Source organism: Molothrus ater, chromosome 3 (genome assembly GCF_012460135.2).
Source record: "Molothrus ater isolate BHLD 08-10-18 breed brown headed cowbird chromosome 3, BPBGC_Mater_1.1, whole genome shotgun sequence".
Taxonomy (NCBI): Eukaryota; Metazoa; Chordata; class Aves; order Passeriformes; family Icteridae; genus Molothrus; species Molothrus ater.
The window spans coordinates 13,262,188-13,286,079 of NC_050480.2; the positions used below are offsets into that span (position 1 = coordinate 13,262,188).

General features: G+C 50.9%; 1 protein-coding gene across 1 annotated transcript; it reads left to right on the plus strand.

Moving 5' to 3' along the window:
* Positions 1 to 11,748: 11,748 nt before the first annotated feature.
* Positions 11,749 to 23,652, plus strand: LBH (LBH regulator of WNT signaling pathway). The gene is made up of 3 exons (XM_036380783.2): positions 11,749 to 11,888; positions 12,648 to 12,750; positions 21,169 to 23,652. Exons 1-3 carry the CDS (start codon positions 11,863 to 11,865, stop codon positions 21,364 to 21,366), a joined length of 327 nt encoding a protein of 108 aa, XP_036236676.1. The 5' UTR covers positions 11,749 to 11,862; the 3' UTR covers positions 21,367 to 23,652.
* The last annotated feature ends 240 nt before the right edge of the window (positions 23,653 to 23,892 follow it).

Consider the following 23,892-nt stretch of genomic DNA (forward strand, 5'->3'; position numbering starts at 1 on the left):
GGCAGGTCCTCACACATATCTTGGGCAGGCCAGGCCTGTTTCTGCCCCATTCCCTTGCTCCTCACACCTGAGAAACTTACACCCTCCCAGAGCAGAGGCAGGACACCCCAGTGCCTGGCAAGGCAAGTGACAGCACCTCTCATGTGACAGTGAGAGGGAAGCCTTATCCTTTCTTTCCCTGTGAGAAAAAGGTAGGAATAACCTGCCCAGCCCCTCCAGACTGAGCAGACACCCTCGCGGTATTGCCCTGCTGCCCACAGCAGCACTGATGTAACCAAGGGCCTTGTTTCACGCAGACAGCAGCTTTGGAAAGGTTTAGTAATTAGTGCCAGAGACAGCAAAGCTGAGAGCATTCCTGAAACTGCCCATTAAATCCCCAGGTCCTTGGAGTCCAGTAGCTGCCTGGTGGCTTCCTGCACACAGCAGGGGCAGGCAGGGGACCAGGCTGCGCCAGCTCCCTCCTGCCCTCCTGCCCACCATGCTCAGCCCTCCACCCTCTAGCAGGTGCCTCATCCCCACTCTAAGGAATTGTGTCCTTTTAGGCTGGAGATGGCCATGTGGTCAGTGCCCAGCAGCTGCAGCTGGGTGGGTGCTGGCCCCTGTTCCCTCTTCTCCTCAAGGATTTCTGCAGTGATGGGGACTGTGCCCAGACCCAGTGCCCCGTGGCTTTGTGAACAAGGCAGGGGTGTTTGTGGGGTGGCCTGGAGGCTGTAGGGGAAGGTGTGATAGAAGCTTTTCTCCAGAGGGCTCTGCTGTTACACACGGGGCTGCTCTGCTCAGTCATGGTTTCATTTCTGGGTACACACAGATCGGAGCTGGAGCACAAGAGGCCATTTGCCTCTATGAAAAGGTTATACAAATGTTCTTTAATTATCTGGGGAAATAAGTGATCAGAGCCATCATTCAAAAGCTATAGCTGCAGGACACTGCAGAAGTGCCTGTGCTTGAGACCGGCTGGGTGGATGTTGTTGCTATGAGGACATTGCTTTACATTATTTGGAGGTGGTTTGTCCCATCTGGAGAGCAAGAAGCAAAGGGGGGGCGGTTCTGGCTACTGTCATCCACCCCCTGTGGGGGGCTGGTGAGAAAGTGGGGCCAGACCCTTCTTGGAGGAACATAGCAAGAGGCAACAGGCACAAATTGCAGAGGGAAGTTCTGGTTAGAGAGAAAGAAAACTGTTCACCGTGGGGAGAGTGAGGCCCTGGGCCTGTTGCCTGGGGAGGTGGTGGGATCTCTGCTCTGGGAAACACTTACAGCTCACCTGGACCAGTCCTCAGCTACCTGCTCAACTTTGCAGGCCAGCTTGGCTACAAGCAGGGGCTGGACAGGAGGCCCTGGACCAGTCTTTTCTGCCCAGAGCTGCTTTGTGATTCTATTATCCACATCCTCCACATCCATGAGATATTCCTGCAATTAACCCAGGAGTTTACTGATGCACCACATCGCCAAGTGCTGCAGCACTCATGTGAACAGGGCAGTGTTGGGTCAATCCTTGGAACTCCCTAAAGCAATGCCTCAAACCAGCCTCACAATCCCAGCCTCCCCCACCTCCACAGGCTCCCCAGGCAGCCACAGTTCAGAGCAGACCTGGATTTATTAACCAGGGGGAAGCATAGGAATTTCAGGCAAGAAGCTTTGGTCCATCTCACGGGTAGGTTTGTCAGCTAAGGTGTCTGAATCTTGAGTTGTGTGGAGGAGATGACAGAAGAAGATGGTTTGGGGACTTTGCAGTCCTGTTTCTGTGACAGGGATGAATATGAGCAAGTGAAGGACAGGTGCTGTGCAGTGCTGGGCCCAGCTGTGTATAAAAATACACTGTTCCATCCGTCTCCACATAATAAACACATTAAAAAGGAACAAGGTGTGTCTCCAACTGTCTCCAAGGCTTTACATGGGCCAAGCTACTTTTTTTTTTTTTACCTTTTTACAACAAATGGAAGTAGAGCAGTGAGTTGGTTTCAGGGGAGAGAAAGGAGTGGGAGGCAGAATATCACATCCTATTTCCTCTTTTAAACACTTGGCAAGGGAGAGAACTTTCCATTCCCATCTGGCACAAGCAGACTAAACACAGGTTCCTTTCTGATAGCCATCTGCAGTCTTCTGCTACCTTTTCCCATCAGTCTTCTGCAGGCAAAATGCAAACCCGCACACTATTTAAAGATTCTCAAATTCAGGGTGTGTAACAAAATGATCCCTTTTAGTTACCTTCTTTCCAAGTCACCGAGCTTCTAGTGCCAAGCCAAACAATAACCCGGTTAATCAACAGGCTCAGGACATGAAAGCAGCTCCATTTCCTATTTGTGAATGCACAGATGTTGTTTATCTTGGATCTCCCCTTGTTGGTCCCCCAGGATTAAATCACAGGCCTTTAGGTGGAGCATGAGTGATTGCTTTTCTATTGAAGCAGCTCACAGCAAGGTTTGGCCAGCCCTGCTGCTGTACCATCCTCCTTCCCACCTCCCTGGTGTTGGGTCTCTCTGCTGGGCTCCCCACAAGAAGTGGGGTGTGTCCTGGTGTTTGGGGGCATGGCTTGCTGACACAGAGCTGGGTTATCTCTGCAAGGACCTGCCCCTGGCACACCCTCAGGATGGTGGGGCTGATAGTTCTCAAGACCCAGGCGAGGCTGGGTCAGCACTGGCACTGATAAGGGAAATGATCTTCCTTGCAGACATGGATGTGGAGCCTGATTCCTGTGCAGCTCCATGTGCAGCCAGCCAGCCCCACCTTGCAAGCCTGGCATGGTTTTGGCCAGGTCAGGGAACACCATATTTCAAACGAGGTGCTGGTTTTGGTCTGGTGCAGTAGCTGGTGCTGCAATGAGAAAGCCATCCCTGGTCTGGCCTCTGTGCCTTCCCTTGCTCCCAGACACCACAGCTGAGCTGCAGGTTTTGACTTTGTCCAACATAACCCAGGGAATCTATTGGCTTCCTCTGCGAGCAGGCTGGGCCTCCAGGACACAGGCTGTGTCCTGTGGTGGTGAGACCGTGTGGCCCACAGTCAGGGGAGTGGGACAATTCCTCCTTCATACGCCCTGAGATGCCCTCTGAGAAGTTCCAGGCACATTTGCTACCTGATGGCAACTCCAGCCACCTTGCTCAGCCCTGGCAGGGGGGCTGCTGGTTCTCCTGCCTGCTTCTGTAGCCTTTAATTTCAAGTGTAAAGGCCAGCCTCATTCTTCCCCAAACTGCTGCAGAGTCAGGCTGGCATGGCCTCATCTCCTGTAAGGGTTGGCTGCACCATGGAGGTGTTGGCAATGCTCTGCACAGGGTCCATGGAGCATTTTAAGAGGCATCCTGTGGGACGAGTGCCACTTCTTGCAGCATCGTTTGTGACTGCACTCACAACCTACTTCCTCGGCTGCCAAGTGCTCCTTTGCAGAGGGGGGAGCCATGGTGATACTTTTCCATATTGCAGAAACACCCCGACTGCAAGACTAAGCTGGTGGCGGCTGAGGCTGTGTTTGGAGACACCTTCCCACCCACAAACCCTCTGCTGCCGTCTGCCTACCGAACGGGAGTCCCCACCCGCAAACCCCGCACGCAGGCTTGCTCCGCGGCTGCCAAAAGCCGAGCAGCCCCCTGGGCGCACGGCGCGGCCCGTCCGTCTGTCCCGCAGCGGGGACAGATGGGTGCGCAGCCCCGCGGAGGATCCTGCAGGGCCGGGCGCTCCCGGCAGGGAGCGTGTCCCGCACGGTGCGGCAGCAGGAGGAGGAGCGGGGGATGGAGAGCGGCTGCAGGGCCGCGCATCGAGACCTCGGCCGCTTTCCCTGCTCCCCCGTGCTGGACACCGGCGCAGAATGGCTCGGAGACCTGGACGAGCATCAGCTCGTGCCGCCGGTTCACGCTCTGGACGCAATTTCCCCCTAAGACGCTTTCTGCAGGAATATCAGCGCCCAGGTTTCAGTGGCTGGAGGGGGGCCTCTCCCAGCTGTGGGCACAGGGTGGCATGGGGAGACGGCGTGTCCTGGGTGCCCTCAGCAACTGGGAGCAAAGACGGGGGGGTTTTCTCCTGGTGCAATTGCATTGAAGCCCATACCAGTAGAGGTAGGTGAGCAGAGAGTTTGCCTCTTCTTTGGTGGCATGACCGAGCTGCCTGATTATTATTCGTCAACAGTAGTGATAGATTTAAGATAAAGCCCATCCCTTCCCCTGCGGGCTGCCCAGACAATGCAGCTGCCAGAGTAAAGGAGCCACCAGGCTGCTTCCTACCATGGGAAGTACCCGGAGCTGTGTAAGACAAACCCAGTGACTCCTCCTGGGGGCCTCGCTGGATGAAGGGTTTACACAGTGAACACTGCCCCACTCCCATCTGTGCAACTGTATGGGATGAGATGAGCTGGGGCCAGCATCCTCTCCCTGCTGCTTTGGGAATGGTGGCAGTAGTGGTGGGTGAGGGGAGGAAGGGATCATCCTGCCACATGGTTATTCTGGGCAGTGGCTCACAAACCAGGGATTGAGAACGGAACACAAATACCCACTGGGGCCATGTTGCAGCCTTTGGAAAGGGAGGGAAGAGCTGCCACTGAGTAGGCACAGGACTTCAGAGCTGAGCTACTTTAGCTACTCATTCCTGGAGTCCCCAAAGAAGCAATTACTGCATCGATCCCTGTCTTCGTGAGCTCTCAGAGCAGAAGGCAAAAGGGTAACTAGCCTCCACCCTTAAGTAGGAAGCTGAGGATTTTATGGGATTACTTCTTGCTCCTTGACAGATGTAGGCCTTCTTAGGTTAGAGTTAAGGTCAGTGCTGAGCACCATGGTTTGATTTAATAGGCAACAGTAAGAAACTTTGATCAGGACAGGGATGGGACGGGCCGATGACCACAAGGGACTGTGCTGGCTCCTGCACACCTGTGCACATGCAGGACAGGGTGTGGAGAGGAGCATTGCTGAGACCCATGTGGTCAGAGTGCCTCTCTCCCAAGTGCCTGGATTTGCTCCCCAAGCCTGGACCTACCACAAACCCAGAGGAGCTGGGTGCCTGCCAGGAGCCAGGCCAGGCACAACCTGGTTCAAGCTGTCCCATGCTCCTCATCTGCAATGTGGCCATAGCTCTTCCTAAGTCTGCCTTTCATCCAACAAGTAGAAGAGCCTGGGGCTCTGCTGGGTGAGCAGCTATCCCCCTAAACCAGTACTAGATTTTAATCATTAATTTTCTGCCCTAGGTCCTTTCAACTCTTTTTAACAAAGCTGACTCTGCTGGGGAAACTCCAGAGGCTGCCATGCCCCTGCTCATCGTCTCCCATGCTTTGTGGTGGGGACACAGTGGTTCATCTGCTCTCACAGCAGCCAGAGCTAGAGCTCTGGCTCACTTCTGATGAGACAGATGTGCCTGACATTGACAATGTTAGTCCTCCTTTGGTAAAAAAATAGTATTTCTGGTGTAAAAGCTGCCCTGTGCTGTGATAGCAGTGGTCACAGCTTTAATTACAGCATAGATGAGATACTGCAGAAGGAATAAATTCCCCCAGTGTTTTGGTGCCTTCTTGATGCTGGGATTTCCATGTTGCCTTTCTCCCTCTTAGGCAGGGGACTTATCTTTGTGTTTCTCATGCTCCCACTGTCTCCCTGGTGCTTGCAAGTGACCTGCCAAAAACTGGGAAGGGGTGATGTTGCCTCTAGGGTCAACTCGTCTCAGGGCATTACTCATCTGACCAACAGATTAAAAAAAGGGAAATAAATACCAGTGTTTAAAAAAATAAACTCTGTTATAAAAAAAAAAAAAAAAAAAAAAAAAAAAACAAAAAACCAAAACTATGCTGTTAAAAACATACCCCGTTAAAAAAAATAAACCCATCAATAAATAAAACTCTAGGATGATGAAAAGGGGAAATGCAGTGATTGAGTAAAGGATTCAATTTTTTAAATGAAAGATCTTCCATACACCAATTCCAGCCAAAAGGCATTTCTGTTCCCTTGACAGAATATAAATATTAATCCAGACACTCGTTGTTCTCAATGTGTCCTTTTGTATTGTCATGATCTGGAGCTACACTGAGAGCTCACATCTTCTGCTGGCTTCCTTGAGGGTGCAGGGTGCTCACTATAACTCCAGAGTGTCCAGCAAGGACACGTCCTCCTGCCCTGGACATGGGGCTCTGCTGCTCATCCATGCTTTATCCGAGTGCATCTCCTGCAGAAGCCATCAGAAGGATGGAGAAGACACCTACCTCATTTTGCAGGAGCCTGGAGGGGATGCTGGTGAGACACCTACACATGTGAGGTCCACATCAAACCCCCTTTGCTGGGCTTTTGAGCACAATTCTCTCCTGCTGTGTGGAATTTTACCTTATTGCAAAATGGCTCTGAAATTCTGCCCCTCTGGTGAGAGCAGTGGGCAACAGAGAGGGCCAGGGAAGAGTTATGGAGATCAGCCAGGTGCTCAGAAAGACCGCAGGCTGTGTGGGGACATGTCCCAGGCAGGGCTGGGTGAAACAAGGACCAGACATTGGGTGAAACTCTGGACATGGAGCTGTGCCACCTCTAGCAATGGAGAGGAAAAGAGAAGAAGAAACTAAGGTCTTCATATTTTAGGTTTCTTGGGACAGAGAAGCCATGTCCTTTGTCCTTTCCTCCTGTTGCTGGCCCTTCCACTCTCCTCATGGTTATCCACAGGAGCTGTCACCATCCAAGGAAAGTCCCCAGTTCAGAAAAGTCCTTAAGCATAAACCAAATTATCAGGACAAGATTAAGGTTTTCCCTGAATCAGGCCTGCAGAGCCAGATGGAAACCAGCTGAGCCACCCCAAGCCAGCCTCACCAGAGGCTCCAGACTCAGCTCCAGCACGGCCCCTTCCTTCCTGGGGGGTCAGTGTAAAATAAAACCAGAGGCAACCTTGCAAAAGCAGATCCAATTCCCAGGCCCTTAGCTGCCCATCTGAATCTATAAGATCAAACCCCTCTACTCTGCTAGCTGTATCCATCCTTTTTGCTTTTCAACACAGAGTATGAACCCCGTTTTTCCTCTCTGCTCTCCAACCCCCGTCAACACGAGGCACACGGAGCAGGACAGCCAAACGCTGAGTGGCCTTTTCTTCTCAATCACTCTCTGAAAGTCACTGTGAAATGCGATGCCATGTGGAAAGTGGCTGGAAAGAATGACACTGCGAGAGCCTGTTTTTTTTCCAAGGAAATAAATAGATTGTGTGCCACGAGCACGGAGAGGAGAGGGCTTGTGCCAGATCATGCACAGGTAGGGCCATGCAGGGACAGCTCAGAGTTTGTTTGAGCTGCAGTCACCACCTCTTAGGAAGATTTTGCTGGGCAGAAGCACATGGGACAATCTCTGGTGGTGCCACCAAGGTGGCAGCCTGCAGGTGGCAGCTGTTTCAGGTTGTCTGCAGCATCCCTGGACATGCAAACTATTTACAAGGGGGTCATGCAACTTGGTGAAGAAAAACAAGCTACTGCACACTGTGCGTGTAGGAACCCAGAACTGGGGAGAGCCTGACCACCTCTCAGCTGAAGAGGGGAGACTTAAATGCCCAAGATGCTGGTGGGACGTCAGGCAAGCAGGAGCTCAAAGCCTGGCTCCAACATGGTTGCGGTGATGGCCTGCATTCAACTATTTCAAAGGGCACTGGACGGTCAAATCAAGCCCCAAATTTAAATTTGTTAAAATAACTTTTTGCAAAACATTAGGACGGAGAGAAATGTTTCCATGGTTTTGTTTTTAAATTCCAAGTGGGAAGAGTTTATTTTTTCACTAGGAAACTTTCCCCGTAGGATTCACAACGCTGGCCAGGAGACAAGAACCGGCGAGCTCCGCTCCCGAATGGAGGCGACCCCGAGGGTGACCCTGCGCTGGTCACGTCGCCTTGGGCAGCCTCAGTGGCCCCTTGGAAAAGGGAGGTGGCCACGTGCATGAGGCTGCAGAGGGGCTGGGGTGCCAGCGGGGCCGGCTGTCGTGCGCTCAGCCCGTGCCGAGCGAGATCTAAATCCAGACACGCCGTTGTGTTTGCTTGGAGGCAAATGCAATGAAAACTCTTACATTCCAAGCAGGTTAGGGAAATATATGGGGAAACAAGCAACCTCCTTGGCTCTGTTGATGCACAAGTATCTTCCAGGAGGATAGTGATGCTCTGTCCTTCAGCATCACTCTGCTCCTGCTGGATTGCTGCTGATCCAGAATGTACGAGCTTCCATTTGTTTGTTGCTTTATGCTGTCCTGAAAAGCAAAATATTACAGGGATTTATAAAATTAACTGAAGGTAATAAAAAAGGCATGGGGGCTCATCTGGTTCCCCTCAGCTCAATGCCCTGGAAAGCCCTTTGCCCCAGCTGAGAGCCTAAGTGCTGCTTTTTCTGCCCCCAGGTGACTGGGGAATCCACAGTGTTTAATGCAAAAATACACAGCAGTGAAACTGCTTGTGTGACTTGGTGAACATTGAGATGAGGGAAGAAGGGGAAAACAGAGCAGGTTGAGCTCCATTTGCTAAAACTGGAATAAAATAAAATACAAAAAAATAGCAATTTGAAATGCTTGTATCTTGCTCCTATCAAGAGAGCAGAGAATGAGCACAGGGGCTCATTCTCATTTGTGATCAAAGACTTTGAGCTAATCCCATTTTATTCTCTACTCCCATATACTGCTCTGTGGTTGTGAGGTCATGGATGGCAGGAAACTCCTCTTGCTTTGCTCTCTGAGAGAAGTGAGGACTTGGCATTTTAGGATCTGGGATGTAATGAAAACTGATTGCTTGGACATGCCATTTCCAATGTGGCAGCTCAGCAGCTCAAGAGTTAATTGGGCTCGCTCCTTTGCAGCCTAGACATTGATATAAAGGCTTATCCAAAGGGGAAAGCTTGTTCTTAGCAAGGTGGGAGCCGCAGGTACAACAGCCCCTCCTGCTCACCTCTGCAGCCCCAGCTTTTCACACCTGGCTGGGGCAAGAAAAGCAGAAGGAGCTGTTTGTTATAGAACAACTCCCTTGCATGGAGAACGCCTCCCCAGGCTTATAACACATCTTCCATCCCTGGGACACCTGGATACATTCAGCAAGACTTCCCCCAAGGGTAGGGCCAAAGGTGCAGTGCTCCTGATACACAGCTCACCCACAGAACCGCACCCTGGTGGCCATGGTTGTGGAGCCACCCCAAAGCAGGGGAGCAGCCAAGTGTGGCTGATGGAAATCACTGCTGGGAATCACGGGAGGTGTGCCTTTGCTTTCTAAAGGGCTGTTAACACATTTAGGGTTAATCACACGGATAGATCTCGCTGTGGCTTGGAGCCAGTAAAAGCACGGATCCCCAGGCCTCCCGATGGGAATTGGCCAGGGCCAGGGCCCATGCTCTCACCCAGTCGTTGGGAAGTAATCTGTGTACTCAGCACAGAGACACACAGACTCAGCACAGGGATTTTGTTCTGTGTCATCCTCCTCACACCCCCTGAAAGGCTCTTATCCAGGTGGAAACTCGAATATCTTCCTATGCCAGGCAAGATGGCAAGGCAGAGCCCAGAGGACATAGGCAAAGGGCTGATCTGAGCTGCTTTTTCTCAGTGGTGGCTGCAGGAGCCATGGGGGCTGGATGGAGCAGAGGTTGAGTCCCATTTCTGTCCCTTGACCTCCTTCAGGGACTTTGATTTATCAAAAATTATATACTTTAAGGAATGAGCTTCCCAAGGAGGGAAAAACCTTGAACTTCAAGCCCTGCTGAGCGTAGGAAGGCATTTAGAGAGACTGATCAGTGGGCCTGGTGAAAGAGGGTCTGGGGGGCATGTGGGTTTTTCATCAGCTTTATTTTGTACAGACACCACCAGGAAATCCATAGCAGGTGTGTATATGTTTGAGGGACACAGGCAGGGCTGCTTCAGATGAAACATCCCAGGGAACTGAGCTATGTCCCCATCTCATGTCCCATGTTTTAACTGGACATGGTGGGAGAAAAAAGCGCTTGGGGCAGGCTGGAAAATTAATTTTAAGAGACTTGACTGAAGCAGCACCCTGTCTCTCTCCTTCTCCCAGAGTGGTCTCCCAGCCTCTGCACATACCACCAGGCACTGACTTGGGCTATTCAGCATCAAAAAAGCGTTTTACAAGTCAAGTCTTGGTGTTCTCTTAGTGGAGAAATCAGCAAAGACAGCCAATGTGAACGTGTGTCCCAGGGGATGCAGCAGGGAGAGGGGGTCTGGGTGGACAGGCCAGCAGAACAGAGGGAAGCTGTTTCCCCAGCACTTTGGAGACTTGGTTCTCCTCTTACTCCTCTCCCTGACTCCAAACCTCGTTGTCAGGAGGCTCAAGGAGGGCAAAGGGACTGGATGCACTGAGTCCCCTCTGCTGCCTCCCTCCCTTTAACCTTGTGGAAGGTGACTGGTGGCCCTTTGCAGGGAGCTCACTGCCACCCACCTGAATTTCCACACACTTGCAGGGGCTCGACTGACTCCTTGTGATTCATTCTAATGTGGCACAAAGCAGCAGCTTGCTGCAGCCTGATGTGGAACAGCCACATACGCTCACATTATATAATATCAATCTAAGCAGATTAAATTATCCGGTCTGAGGAAACACATGCACGTAGGGATGCACACACTCATACACAGTCTGGAGGGTAGATCAGTGGAGCTGAGGGCAAAGCTTTCCTCCAGACACACTGAACTTGTGCTTTTTTAGCACTTAAAAACTGGGGCAAATAGCACATATTTGCCCGTGCATAGACAGGTGTGTGAAGCACAGCAGCAGCTGAGTGTTCTCCGTTTGAGGGAAACATGAGAAGCGTTGGTAAGTGTGTGCTTGATTATCCACCGTGTTGGCAAAATCTGAGCAGCAGCATGGAGCAACAGGTGGAATCCAAACAGTCCCGGCACTAAACTTCACCTGTCAGCGTATAGCAACATCCCTGGGAAAGCAAACAGAGGGGGGAACTGTCCCCGAAAGCCCTGAGCATCTCTCAGCAGCCTTGGAGAGCCCGGCCCATCCTGTGGCATGTGCCTCGGGGCACAGCCCGCTCCTCGGGCGGTACAAACACCAGCAGATCGATGCACAAAGTCGGGAGTCATGCTGAGCTTGGGATGCCCAGGCCTTGTGCCAAAAGATGCACTTTGCCTTCCAGAAGTTTCATGTTGGGAGGGGAATGCAGGAAATGTGCTTCACCTACAGTTGCCCACGGTGCTCACGCTGCCCGGGCAGCGAATGGATTTGCCTGTCCCTCTGCTCTTGCGCCTTCCCGTCATTGATTCACATTATTTTGCTAAATATAACGCGGTCCCTTAAAGCTGCTCACTCAGCTTTTACCCCCGCCGGCGGTGCAGGGCACGGAAGGTGCTGGCGGAGCGGGGCTGGGCGGCCGCTGCCGCTTCTGGGCACCTGCCGTCCCTGCCCGTGTCCCCGGCCACCACCGCCACGAAGGGGCCGCGTTTGAGACTCGCTCCGCTCCGTGAGACCCAGCTCCAGCCGCGGTGATGCTCGGGGTGCCGCCGGTGCGGTCCCGGCAGCAGAGCCGGGGGGCCGCACCCCGCCTCGGCGCGGGCCGGAACAGCGGGAACACACCGCTCTGACCTCTCTGCACTGGGAACGCCCGGCACGGGGTGGCCGTGGCCACCGCCACCCGCTCGCGGGGACATGGGGGACGGACGGACGGACGGACAGACGGACAGCCCCCCCCCCCCCCCCCCTCCCTTTTCCCCCCGCGGGCGGCGCCGAGGCCATTCATGAAAAAGTTGACGTCAGGCGGGTGGGCGGGGCTGGGCCGGGCCACGCCTCCCGGGGCCATTTAAGGCGGCGCGGCGGCGGGCGTGGGGCTCAGAGCGGAGGAGACGGTCGAGGCGTGAGGGAGCCCGGTCGGTTCCCCGGCAGCGCCGCGCATCGTCCCGCAGCGCCTGGGTGCCCCTTCCGCCACCCCGTGCCCAGGGCAGCCTCTGCTGGGACTTCATGTCTGTGCTGTGTCCCCTGCCCTGGTGAGTGGGCGCTTCCCGCGGGGAGCGGGCGGGCGGGGGGACTCTTGAGGCCGAGCCCCTTCAGCCGTCCGTGTCCCCTCATCCCGCCTCAGCCGCCCCGGGATGAGGCGAGGCGGCGGGACGGCGAGGGGCCCCGGGGAGCGGTTCGGGGCCGGCGGCCGGTGGTGGCGGTTCCCCGGCGGCCGGTGCGAGCCGGGCGGTAGTGGGACGAGTGAGCCGCTGCGGGGGGGAGTTCGCTGCACTTTCTCGCGCTGGAAATTCCATTAAAGCTGGAAGAGCCGAGCTGCAATTGGCGCCGCGCGCTCCGCTGGCGTGGGAGTCCCTGAGGTTGTAAAACAAGTCAGTGGGAGCTAAAGCGCACCGGCTTGAGAAATAAAATAAAATTAAAAAAAAAAAAGTGAAAGAAAAACCAAGCCCCCCGCGCTTGCACTTTATTTACTGTGGTTTTTTTACTTCCCCCCTCCCCGCGGGGCAGAGCTGGAGGAAGCGGGGTTGAAAGCGAAGCGCTGCTGCCGGAGCGTCCCCGGGTGTGCTGGAGCTGGGCTCCTGGGGGGAGAGCCGGGGAGGTGCTCCCAGGGCATTGGATGTAGCTCCAGCTTACGAGGTACTGATCTTTTTCCGCTGCCTTCCAAGGGGGGGCAGGAAGGAAGGGACCAGAAATAGAGTGCCTACAGCCTCTGCTGCTCGCTTCGCCGCTTGAATCGTACTCGGTCCTGCCGGAGCCCCTCAGATCACTAGAATGCTGTCTTTTGTCTCTAGCTCTGATTATCTGAGATCCGCTGAAATGACTGAAGTGATGATGAGCACCCCAGCCATGGATGAGATCGGACTAAGCCCCCGCAAGGATGGGCTGTCGTATCAGGTAAGTGTTTGGCTGGCAGTTGAGGCACTAATCCCGTGTGGAATTGCCTGGGCTAGACTGTTAAGCTTGGTCTAACGCACGTTTCCATAGCCTGACCTAATAGCAGGTCTTGCAGTAGTGAGAACTAGTCAACAGACTGGAATGCTTGCTTGGCAGGAGATGGTTGTCTAAAATATCACTCTATATCAGTGCGGGTTGGCAGAGGATTCAATTGTTTTGAAGTGACCGAGCCCCTGCTCATTCAGCATTCCCGGGGCTCAGTGGGAGATGGGTTAAAGAAGGATTCACGGCACTTACTGGGCTGAGAGGGCTCATGAGATCTTTGTAACACAGCATACAGCTGATCTGCTGAGAGCAGGAGGATGCTGTTTATATGGTATCCACATTTTTTTGATCTAGTTCTTGATTTTCCTGACTGATGTGCCCATTTGAAAGGGTTAACAATCCTCTGTAAGAGACAGTGAGGCCAGACACAGCCTAAATGAGCCGTGAAATGTCACTGGAGATTTCGGTACCTGGAGGCACGAGTTGCATTCATTCTGAAACTTCTGAACAATGTAGTTAGCTATTAATCTCTAGATCAATGAAGAAGTGGTCTGCAGCTAGAATTAGTCTTAACATCCCTTTCATTTCCTAGCCTGTAGTTAATCAATGCTCTAGTTAGGCACCTTAGCTTCCTAGCTCCATGGTTTTCTTCACTTCCAGGAGGCTCGGTGATGAGCTCTGACACAGATGCTGAATGCTGGCAGACGACTTGCATCTGCTCTGTGTATCGGGTGACTCTTACCAGCGCATCCAGATGCAGGCTTTGTCCTTTGCAGATGTTACACAATCTGCACGGAGGCATTTGCTCCAAGTGTGCATTCAGATGAGGTGCTGAATGTTTGTCTGAAAAGGGAACTACAAGGCAGCAGCAGTGCATGGGAGCATGAAATCGACTGAACTTTGGGCCACCACTGAGGCCTCCAGCAGAAGGCATAGCTATGTGGAGGAAAAGGGGATGCTTTCCTTCTTTTAGTCAGGATTCTGGCTCTGGATAATGCAAGTTGTTTGGTTTATAGCGGTGCTTCAGTACTTGAGCTAGTGGGGAGTGTACAGCCTCTCTTTCCTCTCTTACAGAGTGCAGAGGCAATGGCAATTGTTAAATCTGAAGCAATCAAAGTCACCTGCATGGGCTGCCTTTATGGGTCACCTTATGAAAAGGCTTAACCCAGTCAGGTCAAATGCCTCAATCTACCCATCCAAATTCCTAGGGAGAGGCAGAATCTAGGTGCCCTGCTTGTTCTAATGATCTCTTCAGTCAGGTTCTTCCCCAAGTGCTAATGACCTTGATAAAGTCTGCTTTGGCCAACTGGAGAACAGGACTGTTTGGTTTTGAGTGGATCACCTGAACCTCTGAGTCATAAAAGCTGACGACTCATATCTGTGCAGGGCTTCTGCATCCTTGATCTGCTCTCTTTAGTGGTCTAGTGGTAGATATTTTTTTTTCAAATGCCTGCAAGGAACTTCACCTTGATGTGATGAAGAGTGATGGCAGCAAGAGTAGAGGAGTTGAAATGGAAGACCCTTATGGCATTAGTTGTGTGTGGGCTGTGTAGGAGGTCTACCTCTAAATCAGGTTAGTGTAAAGAGGATTGGGGAGCAGGATCCAGCCTTCCTTCTCTGGCTGCTAGGCTGAGAATGTCACTGTGTAAGTCAAGGTAAGTTGAAAGCATTCTTAAAGGGTTGAAAAGTCAGCTGAGACCAGCAAGGACAAATCTGATGCAAATAGCACTATGAACCTCAGACTTTGGCACTTTGTGCCTCATCTTGCTGATGGAGAGAGTTTGGTACATGGAAAATTGTATGCTTGTCTGAGAGCTGTAGTGCAATAACTTAAAACCAGACAGGGCTAATGGAGCATGACTGCTCCTACACTGAAGCTTGTTGTTCTAAGCTGCAGCATCTTCCCCCACTCATCTGCAGAGTCAGGCACTCACAGTGTAACAGCCCTTGGCTGGCTATGAGAAGCAAAAACGAAAAAATGGAGCCAGAATCAAGCTTTTAGCTTCAAAATTTTGTTCTGTTCTTTAGTAGAACTTGAATTCATTGTACTACAGAGATGACCTCAAACTGGGGTTCAAAATTTTCCCCTTCAACCTGTGTAGAGCAGGGACTGCCTGGGATTTGGTCAATAGGATGCTGCCTGAGACTGGGGGCTGCTTCTGCCACCAGAGGCAGGCATGAAACTGTCTGGACCAGAGGAGGTGGTACAGCCCAGCAGCACTGCTGGAATTCTAGAGCACATCAGTACCTGCTGCAGACAGACTTGTCCTGCCAAGAGAGCTGTTTCAAAGTCTTTTTTTTTTCCTTTTACTTGGGAGTAAACTGAGGAAGCAAGCTCATACCCTGATTATAAACTTTAGTAATCTGATTCCTCTGTCTTGTGGAGTTCACTGAACTTCTTAGCTCCTCTCTGTCTCAGTGGTTGTGAAGGGAGCTTGGGTTGTTGACTTTTTTCTTCTGCATCTTCCACCCACTGGGGTGTCTGTCTGTCCTAGACATCAGCTGAAGGTCTGCACTCTCCTCCCTGGTAAAGCACTGCGCCCTTTGCTGGGCTGGTCATCACTGCTCAATAGTGAAAACTCAGACTGCAGAAGGAATACCACTATTAACTGAGTTCCTTCCATAGGCTTAAGGCAAACATGCTTTCTTCTCATAGGATTGCCTTTTTTCCAGTTAATATGTAAAATGCTTGTAAGCTAGTGTGCTAGCTTCAAAATCATCCTCTGTAAGACAGCTTTTATTACTGTATTTGTGACAGCAAGCTGCTTTCTGATCCCCCTGAAGATGGTTCAGATTCCACGGGCCTGAGCAGAAGTGAGTGGTGAATTTGGGGCATGAGTCTCAGAACAGGGCAGCATAGACAAAACAGAGATGTGACTGAAGAGATGATGTCATGCTGGGTCTTGTGCCTGCAGTGAGAAGCTATTTCTGGATCTTTAATAGATGTCCCATAATTCCCATGGGACTTACTAAACAAAAAACTCATTGAAATGCAGCTGATGGCTCAAGTTGCCCCTGCTACCAACAGATGTGGCTGTGGAGGGCTTCACACACTTCCTGCCTGGCAGTGTCCAGCAAGCTAGGCTGTTTCTGCTGCCAGCCAGAGCCAATGCACTGTTTGCTGCTTCCCAGCCCCAGAAATACCTGTGCTTTGAAGAGCCTCATCAGCACTCTGCCAGCTTGTCCTCTGTGCTGTCTCCCAGCAGCACGAACAATGCAGCTGAAACAGAGGCTGAATTAATCATTTCGTGGAGCTGTTGTCAAAACAGTGCCTTGACTGCAACCCTACCTTGCTTCTCAGAAGTGGAGCGGGGTCTGAGCACAACTGAAAGTGCTTTAATGCCCAGAGTGTGCATTCTGAGCAGAGGCAGTGTGCTGAGCTGAGTGTGCTGCTTTGCTGCAGGCTGGCTGGCAGGTGGCTCGCTGGTCCTTCAGGCTCCCCTGGAGGAGAGTGGCCTGCAGAGGCTGAGCTTGCCTCGTGCCCTCAGCTGAGGTTTGGTTGTCATGGGGAGCTTGAGCTCTTTAAGTCATGATCGCATCATGCTGGGATCTGTGCAGGTTAATCACAGCCACAGCTCGCTGGCAATCACGTCAGAGTGCCTGAATCTGGGTAAATAGGCTTAAGGCTCTATCCAGTGCCTGTGCCAAAAGCTTGGTGTTGAGGAAGTCATTTCTGGTGAGTGCAACACCTCTTCACCAGCCCTGGGGAAGCACCGGCTTTCCCAGGGACTTGTGTGTGTTGGATCTCTCCAGTTAAACTGGACCACCAGTATGTTACTGGCCCAAGGGCTGTTGGCTCAATGGAAATTGAACTTCCTCTGTAGTTGTTTTCTTATCAGGCGCTTCATGTCTGTGCAGCTTTGATTTGTGCAGGGGAAGTCCTTCAGAGGTGCTGCTTGCTGCTGTGGAAGGCTTTGAGACCAGGCTGCAAAAAGGTGGTGATAGCCAGCACGGCTGCTAGACAAGATTAATGGGCAGAGTCAATGTGTATTCCAGGGTCTGGGACCTCAGTGAAGACAGAAGCAGGATATGGGATAAACAGATAAAAAGCCAATCATGTTGGCAGCTATGCTGTGCACGAGTGTTCCACTGAAATCCACACTGAGGACAGAGCAGCAACACCTCGGAGCATGTTTTTTCCACCCTACTTTGATGCTTTGTTAAACTGAGGGAAAATGGTTAGATGTAGGAAGTTTCCCTGACATCATGCCCTGAGACAGGGCAGTATTTCTGTAGCTGGGGAGTTGTTGTGGCTCATCAACCTGAGTCACAGCTGCCGTGTGCATACTTGGAGCTCGTTTTTGAGTCATGACTACTGTGTGAGTAAATGTATACATTGTGGCTGGAGGAGTCCTCCAGAGAGAGGACACTGAGAGATGACTGAAGCACTTCTTGAAAGAAGCTTGCTGTGCTTCTCAGTGGTACTAAAGTTTTATTTTCAGAACTTCAATGCTGATTTGGGATTTGGAATATTGATATTGCTGAAGAGGCACAAAATTCAGCCCTTCAGTCCAAGGAGGATGAGTGATGTATCCTGTACCTGAAGTGGGATGTCTCCCAGTGTGGACTTTGCAGTCTTGTATAGAGCTACCACAGTCAAGCAAAGCTTTCCCCCAAACCAGTAACTTAATTTGGAAAGATGTCATTGCTTTAGTCTCCCTGTAATACAATTTAAATAGTTTTCAGCCCCATGGGAGGGGAGACAGGCATTTTAACTATGGGTGTTGGTATGGAGCACACATGTGGAAGTTGTTTTGGATTTACAAGTGTCACTTGGATTATGGTAGTGCTGAGCTAATCTTCTAAATTGCCTGACATCTTTGCTGCTTTTGGTGTTTCTCCATCCCTGTGAATGCTGAGAGAGGGTATGAGCCTCCCCAGGGCAATGAAAACTTTCCGTTCTTGTTGCCAAGACTTTATCCGAGGATGGTAGAGCTAGATCATCTGAAACAGAGGCAAACATGATCGTCCTAAAATAATTTCAAGCTTTTGTTTCAAATTCTGCTTTTCCCTGCCCTTTCCAGCTGCAAGGCAAGGGTTTGGTTGATTTGTGTGTGATCTGGATAAGTTCATGAGGAGAGCAGTTCCCAGACAGAAATCCAGAGGGACCTGTAAAAACCAGTCTTGCTGTTAGCAAGAAGCTGTGTTGAGTGGTGTAAGAAGTAACATGCATGTCCTCTGTGGATTTAGAGGTGTTGGATGTGTCTCTCCGTGGCCAGAATTTGGGGCTCAGCTACAGGGGAGGCTCTGTGTGGAAGCAGTTCCAGCCCCTTGTGCTGTACCATGCAAGTGAGGGGGTGGAAGATGCCTTTGAGTTGCTGTAAATTTGCTTTTAGGCAGCCATCACAACCAGTTGCTTGTCCCTTGTCCCCCATCAAGTGACCAGGTCTGCCAGGGGAAGGTGTCTGCCTCAGCTGTGTGCAAGGTGGCTCCCTGTCATGCACGAGAGGGAGAAGCTAACCCATAGCTCCTGCCCTCTTTGTGGGATGGGAGGTGCAGAGCCTTCCTCCCACGTCCCTGGGCAGGATAACAGGAGCAGAAAGGCTTGGAGGCAGGTGCTGCTGTGCTGGCTGCTGTGCCACAGAGTGCGGAGCTCCCAGGTCAGAGCTGAGCTGTGCAATTCCCAGTGTGGAGCTTGCTGTAAATTAGGGAGGTTTCTTTCTCCCCATTGTCTAAATCTGGAGTGGGACCAGATAAGGCCTGTGGACAAATGGATAAGGCCTATGGAACCAACAAATGTAGCTTGGCCCTACTGGAGCAGGACAGAGAGCTGGTGCTTGCTTATCTTTTTCTGTGAAGAGGAGGGGGGGGAGGCTGGTTGGGTTAACCTTCTCACTTGGCTTCCCCAGATGTACAGTTAAGTCTCAAACCCTTTTTCCTTGGCCCCTGTGCTTGGCCTGCTGTCACCCTGCCCATCACACAGGAGGAAATCTGCCTTTCTGTGTTTTTTCCATTGACTGTCCACGCCCCTTCAAAGTGCAGTTGCAACATCTCCCTTCATGCTGCCTCAACGATTAAAAAGCATGACTTAGTGGAAAAAATCCTGACCTTCTTGGGTTCGGCCCGTCCTGCAGCTGTTTGAGATAAGATTGTGCTAGGGTTTTTTTTTTATTATTAAAAAAGCTGCACACCACATTTTGTGGATATTTGTTTGTAAGGAAATGACTACTGCTTAGTTTCTGGAAAAAAAATCTGGCAGGCTATTTTCAAAGAAATTGCTCCAATTTGACCTAATGTGCTTAAAATAATAGCAGTCGAAGGTTAGTTTAATTATTATACTGCTATTTTTCTTCCATAGGGGGCTATTTTCATGACATTATCAGCTTATGTAACCTCTTGAACCACACTTTTTTTTCCATCGCAGCCTTCTAAACCATGTAATGTCAAGAGTATTTTTTTCCCTGATCCTGGGTTTAGATAACTTGATGCTTAAGAGCCAGATAACTTGATGCTTAAGAGCCACTGACTGTACTTTCAGTAATGCACTGTGTGCCTGAAACTGATTTTGTTTGGCCAAGCAGAAGCCACAAAGTTCCAAGAAACAGTTGCTATCTCACTGGTGCTGGGAGTGACTAATAGCAAGTAGCTCATGCTGCAGTGCCCAGGTTGATGTGGCTGTGTTCAAGGGACCTCAGCTGCTCTTGTGCACCTGAAAAACATGGATGGTGGGAGCTGGAGCCTTGCACCACTGTCCCCAGGACCAGATGATCATGTACAAACAGCCCCTGATTTGTGCATTTCTTTCTGTTCCCTTGCCTGAATTTGTGTTAGGTAGCAGCCCAATGGCTTTCCCAATCTGATTGCCACAAAGCTTTGGGTGTGAAGGAAAAATGAGGCTGAACAGTGGAAGACTGAGTATTGCCAAGGAGGTGATGCTGTAGCTAATAGTTGCTAGGCTGAAGGAGGGGCTGATAGGATGTTGTTTCACTTCTTGTGGCCCAGACTTCCAAGGTGGTGAGTACCCAGATGATTGGCACAAGGAGAATGAGGCTTCATGGTTAATGCTCAGGGCTCTGGATGGGGAGCCTGCTTTTGTAACTGGAACCACAGAGATCAAAGCAGATGAGATCTTGCTCTCAGACTGAGGCCAAGGCTGGCAGTGCTGCTCCCTGCAAGGATGTTCTTGTAACTCACTGGAATGCAGGTGACGTTCAAAGAAAAGTACAGCCACGTGACTTCTTACCTGGCCTACAACCTCAAAGGGAAAATGCACTTTGTCATTTTCTTCTTTGGGGTGTTTAAATGCAACTCTGATGTGAAATGGACACTCTGATAAAATTGTTTGAAATAGCAGGTGGTGGTTGTTTAATCTTCTGCTTACTAACCATGAGGTTTGATGTAGCAAGTGCATTTTATCACCCAGCAGTGATAACCTTTTTATCACCCATCCAGTTCCCTTCTGGATGAGCTAGGGTTTGAAGGTGTTCCCCCAGCAGGTTACCCACAAGTAACACAACCTTTTCTGTTCATATTGCAATCTAGTCATGCAAAGCTGCTGCTAACAATGCACCAGCAGGTTTTTTTTTCCCTTTACTCATATGTTGCCTTAGTTCCTAGGAGGATCAAAGTGTGCATCACTGGCATTAGCAGTGAGTATGGGCCCTGGTGCTGCTGCACTGCACAAGCTTGTGCATCCACGTGGCAAACAGTGGGTGGGAGGGAATGGGAAAGGTGCACATGACAAATACAGTGCATAACTGCTGGCTATGCCACAGGTACACCTTTCCTGAAGAAATACAGTCTAGTCCCCAGCCCTTCCATAAAATGAGTGTCCTGCTGAGTTTCACTGCTGCTGTGTGGTAGCTGCAGCGTGCAGAATACTGCCAGAATTATCTCTAAAATGCAGCTAAGCTATTTTAGGCTGGCACTGTGGCCCTGGTGTGATACCAGACACAGGCCCTTGCTGCAAGGATCTGGGCTGTGCTAGCCCTGGGTTGCCATGAGCCTCCTGCCTCCCAGCAGCAGAGCCTGGAGAACAAGCCTCTTCTGATGTGCAGCCTGACCAGCAGCAGGAAATGAGATCTCAGATTCTCTGATGGAAACAGCTCTGTGTGCAGACTGAAGAGCATTAATGCAAAAAGCAGGGGTGGAGGGGGAGTGAGGTATTTGGATAAATATCCAAAAGGGCAGGTGCCTATTTGCTGAGCGCTATCCAAGCAAGCGCGTGCTTCGGGAGCCTCTTGGGCAGGGCTCATTTCCATTACTTGGAGACTGGAAAAGGTTATTGACAACTTCAGGAGTGTTCCTATCGCTCAGTGGTTGACTCTGTGTCCAGACTAGTTTGCCCTGGAGACCTGAATGTCTAGAGCTGGGTTTTTGGCCGAGCCTGTGCGAGTGCAGCCCCTCTGACAGCCTGTTCCTTGGCTCTTTCAGATCTTCCCCGACCCCTCGGACTTTGATCGCTACTGTAAGCTGAAGGACCGCCTGCCCTCCATCGTGGTGGAGCCCACGGAGGGCGACGTGGAGAGCGGCGAGCTCAGATGGCCGCCCGAAGAGTTCCTCGTGCAGGAGGAGGACGAGGAGGAGGAGGAAAACTGTGAAGACGCAAAGAAGGACAACAAGGAGCAATAAATGGCGTCTGAGGAAAGGCAAGGGACTGCACCCTTCTGAAGGAAGAGCCACACTTTCTTTGAAAGTCTTTTTAATAAGACAAGTTCAATTTTGCACCTGCGAGATCTTAGTTTTTTTGTATTCTCTGTATTGAGAACTGAAGCCCTCGGTGTCACCAGACCTCCTGAGGAAGGAAGGAAGTAACGCAGAGAAATGTTTGCTGTTCTCGAGATCATTATCTGTATTTTTCCGAGGCGGAGGCAGCAGTGAAATTCCAAGCACATGGCAGAGGGTGACCACACGAGGACTGCTGGAAGGGGGAGCTCGGGAAGGGGGAGGAAAGTTGGAGGTGGCAGCGTTTGGCTGGGAGCTGCCTCTGGCTAAAAGCATGAGAACAGAGCCAAAATATCTCAGATTTGCCTTTCTTACAGCTTCCATTTTGTGTGCTGGGGGGTGGAGGGGTGTCCATAGCGAAGCATGGCTAAACGATCTAGTGACAAGGGGCCTGTAGCTCTCCCTGGTTCGGCACCTCCTAGGGTAAGGTGAGCGTCCATAGGAGTAGTCTGGTTTCTTGCTCTTGCTGTTGAGCCTGTTTTCCAGCCACTTTCCCCAAAGTTACTTTGTCCCTCTGTTTGCCTTTAGACTCTTCAATGCTGAGCAGCTGTATTTGCAGGATAGCATTAGGCTGCTGCTTGTCATCTCTCCTGCAACGCCCTAGCTTATCTTGCAGGTGGTGAGCATGAGGTGGTGTGCATCGGATGTAAAAAGGTGCTTCTGTCTGCAGCAAGAGCTCATGTAGGTTTGAAAGCCTCAGATTTTTCTCTCCTATTTGCTGAGGCTGCTGTGGGTGGTCTCGTCTTGTACAGTGCCCCAAGCCTAAGGGTGGAGATTCATGCCTCCTTGCCTTGGTGTCCTTGAAGTTGTAGGGTTTTGTGTCTCTTAACTTGCTGGTCAGTGGGCTTGAGAGGGCTGGGGTGGGGGGGTTCTCCTCCAGCTCTGCACTGCAGGGCCTCCTCAGTGCAGGACAGGCTGGTGGGAGTGTTGGGAGGGGGGCTGCCAGACCTGGGGGTCATCCAAAGACAAAACACCAGATCTAGTGTGGATCACCAGTGGGGTTTGCAGGATGGGGTCTGCTGGGAGAGACCATGCCTGGGTGTCTTGAGACAAGATGCATTCCTGCTTCTTAGTGAGGGTGAAAAGTCCGTGGTTGTTTTAATGAAGTGCAGACTGGCTTGTGAGGTCTGGGTTTGTCCTCTCTTCACCGTATCCTGCCTCAAGGAGAAGGCCAGTCTGCTGCCAGACAAAGGAACCTGCTGCTTTCCTGGAAAGAAGGGATGGTCTTGCAGCTTTGGGGACCAGCCTAGGAGCCAGTCAGTCTTGGGATAGGATGAGAGCAGATACCACCTAAACCAAATCTGGGGTCATGGAAGAGAAAAAGAAATGTCAAGGCCTTAACCAAACTTCCATAATAATCCCAATGCCACCCCCCTTTGCTTATAACTGGTTCCATTTTTAAAATCTATTTGGACATGTGTGTATTTGTATTTTTAATACCTCATGAGTAGTTAAACGCTGGTGGGGTTTGGGAACTGCTTTTAACGTATTGGCAGGATTGTTTTAGTCTTGTCTTGCTTGTGTTTCAACATAATGGCAATAATTTATCAGCTGTGTAACTCTTTTTGGACAGATGGGGGTTTGGAGATGAATTAGCACAAAGCAGGAGAAATTCAGTGTTCCTACACTGCAGCTGGCCTCTGGTCCAGCCACGCAGACCCAGTCAGACACTCCCTCCCCACCTTGGATGGGTGATCACTGAACAGCCATGATGTGGTGATACCATTTTCTCTAGCAATGGATTCAGCTGTTGTGTCTGTAACACTTGTTCTAGTCTTGCTGTCTTACTGGAGTGAGCTTGTACACCTGCATACCAGCCAGTTGTCTTATTTCTAAGTGTTACTCTCTATTGGTCTCTACCATCTGTACCACCAAGTCAAAGCTCTATATCAAAGATATTACCATGTGGGCAGCAGTGAGATGGCAATCCTTGGACTTCAGACCTGCTGTCTGCCCTAAAGACTTGCATATTTCTGTCTGCATCCTTTTTTTGGAAGTATTGTGTATATTTCTATTTGTTGTTGAACGTATCTAAAGAACAAAGCACTCCAGTAAAACTCCTGTTGTATGATATACATTCTATATTTCTGTAATTCTTTTTTGAGCCTCAGGGAGAAGCTAGCATTTTTTTCAAACTACATTTTTGTCACTGTGACAGTTGTAAATAAAGTTTGAAAATGCTTTCCAAACGTACTGGCTTTGTTTTTACTGCTAAAGTGGGTTGGGATGGTCAACCTTCCAGATCATGCCTGTCAGCTGAGCCTGGAGATGCTGGTTTCATACTGGTGGCTGGTCTCAGATCATGCCCTATGGCATTGGAAACCTAAGTCAACTTTGAGGGGGCAGCACCTTTGCTTTTCATCTTCCTGTGGTTGCCCATTGCTGTGTGAAAGGCTGCAGCAAACTGCTGCTCTGGTTTATTTATTCCTGAAA